Source organism: Gregarina niphandrodes (genome assembly GCF_000223845.1).
Source record: "Gregarina niphandrodes unplaced genomic scaffold scaffold00210, whole genome shotgun sequence".
NCBI lineage: Eukaryota > Apicomplexa > Conoidasida > Eugregarinorida > Gregarinidae > Gregarina > Gregarina niphandrodes.
The window spans coordinates 2,184-2,561 of NW_011645971.1; the positions used below are offsets into that span (position 1 = coordinate 2,184).

The 378-nt window shown below is 55.8% G+C and overlaps 1 protein-coding gene across 1 annotated transcript; it reads right to left on the reverse strand.

Moving 5' to 3' along the window:
• Nucleotides 1-109: 109 nt before the first annotated feature.
• GNI_225150 (hypothetical protein) lies at nt 110-336 on the reverse strand (the record flags this gene model as incomplete). Its single annotated transcript, XM_011135630.1, has 1 exon — nt 110-336. A coding segment is annotated over one exon (227 nt), but the record flags the coding sequence as incomplete, so codon positions are not given.
• Nucleotides 337-378: the final 42 nt, after the last annotated feature.

Below are 378 nucleotides of genomic sequence, written 5' to 3' on the forward strand. Positions count from 1 at the left end.
GCAACCAGGGCAAGGGCGGCGAGGCGCTTTCAAAGGTTCCGACGAACGTGGTTGTTCCGTAGGCTTCTGAATCTTGTTGATGGCGCTAAGCACCTGCTGTAGTTCAGACTTGGGTTCGGAACGTAGGCGCTTGCGACCCTTCGTCGCAGGTTTCTCCACGGCCTCAGTGTCGGAGATGGCCTTGGCAGCGTTAACCGTTTCGGTCTGGTCTTCAAGAGCTTTATCGCGGGGCTTCGGGACGAGTCGGATGATCATCTTCAACGGCGAGACAGCATCCTTAACATCGTAAAGGTCCCTTATCACCGCCTGCCTTCCCGTCTCGGGCAACGCTTTCATGCAGGGGTATATCAAGTCGCGATCGGAAATAGGAAACCACCT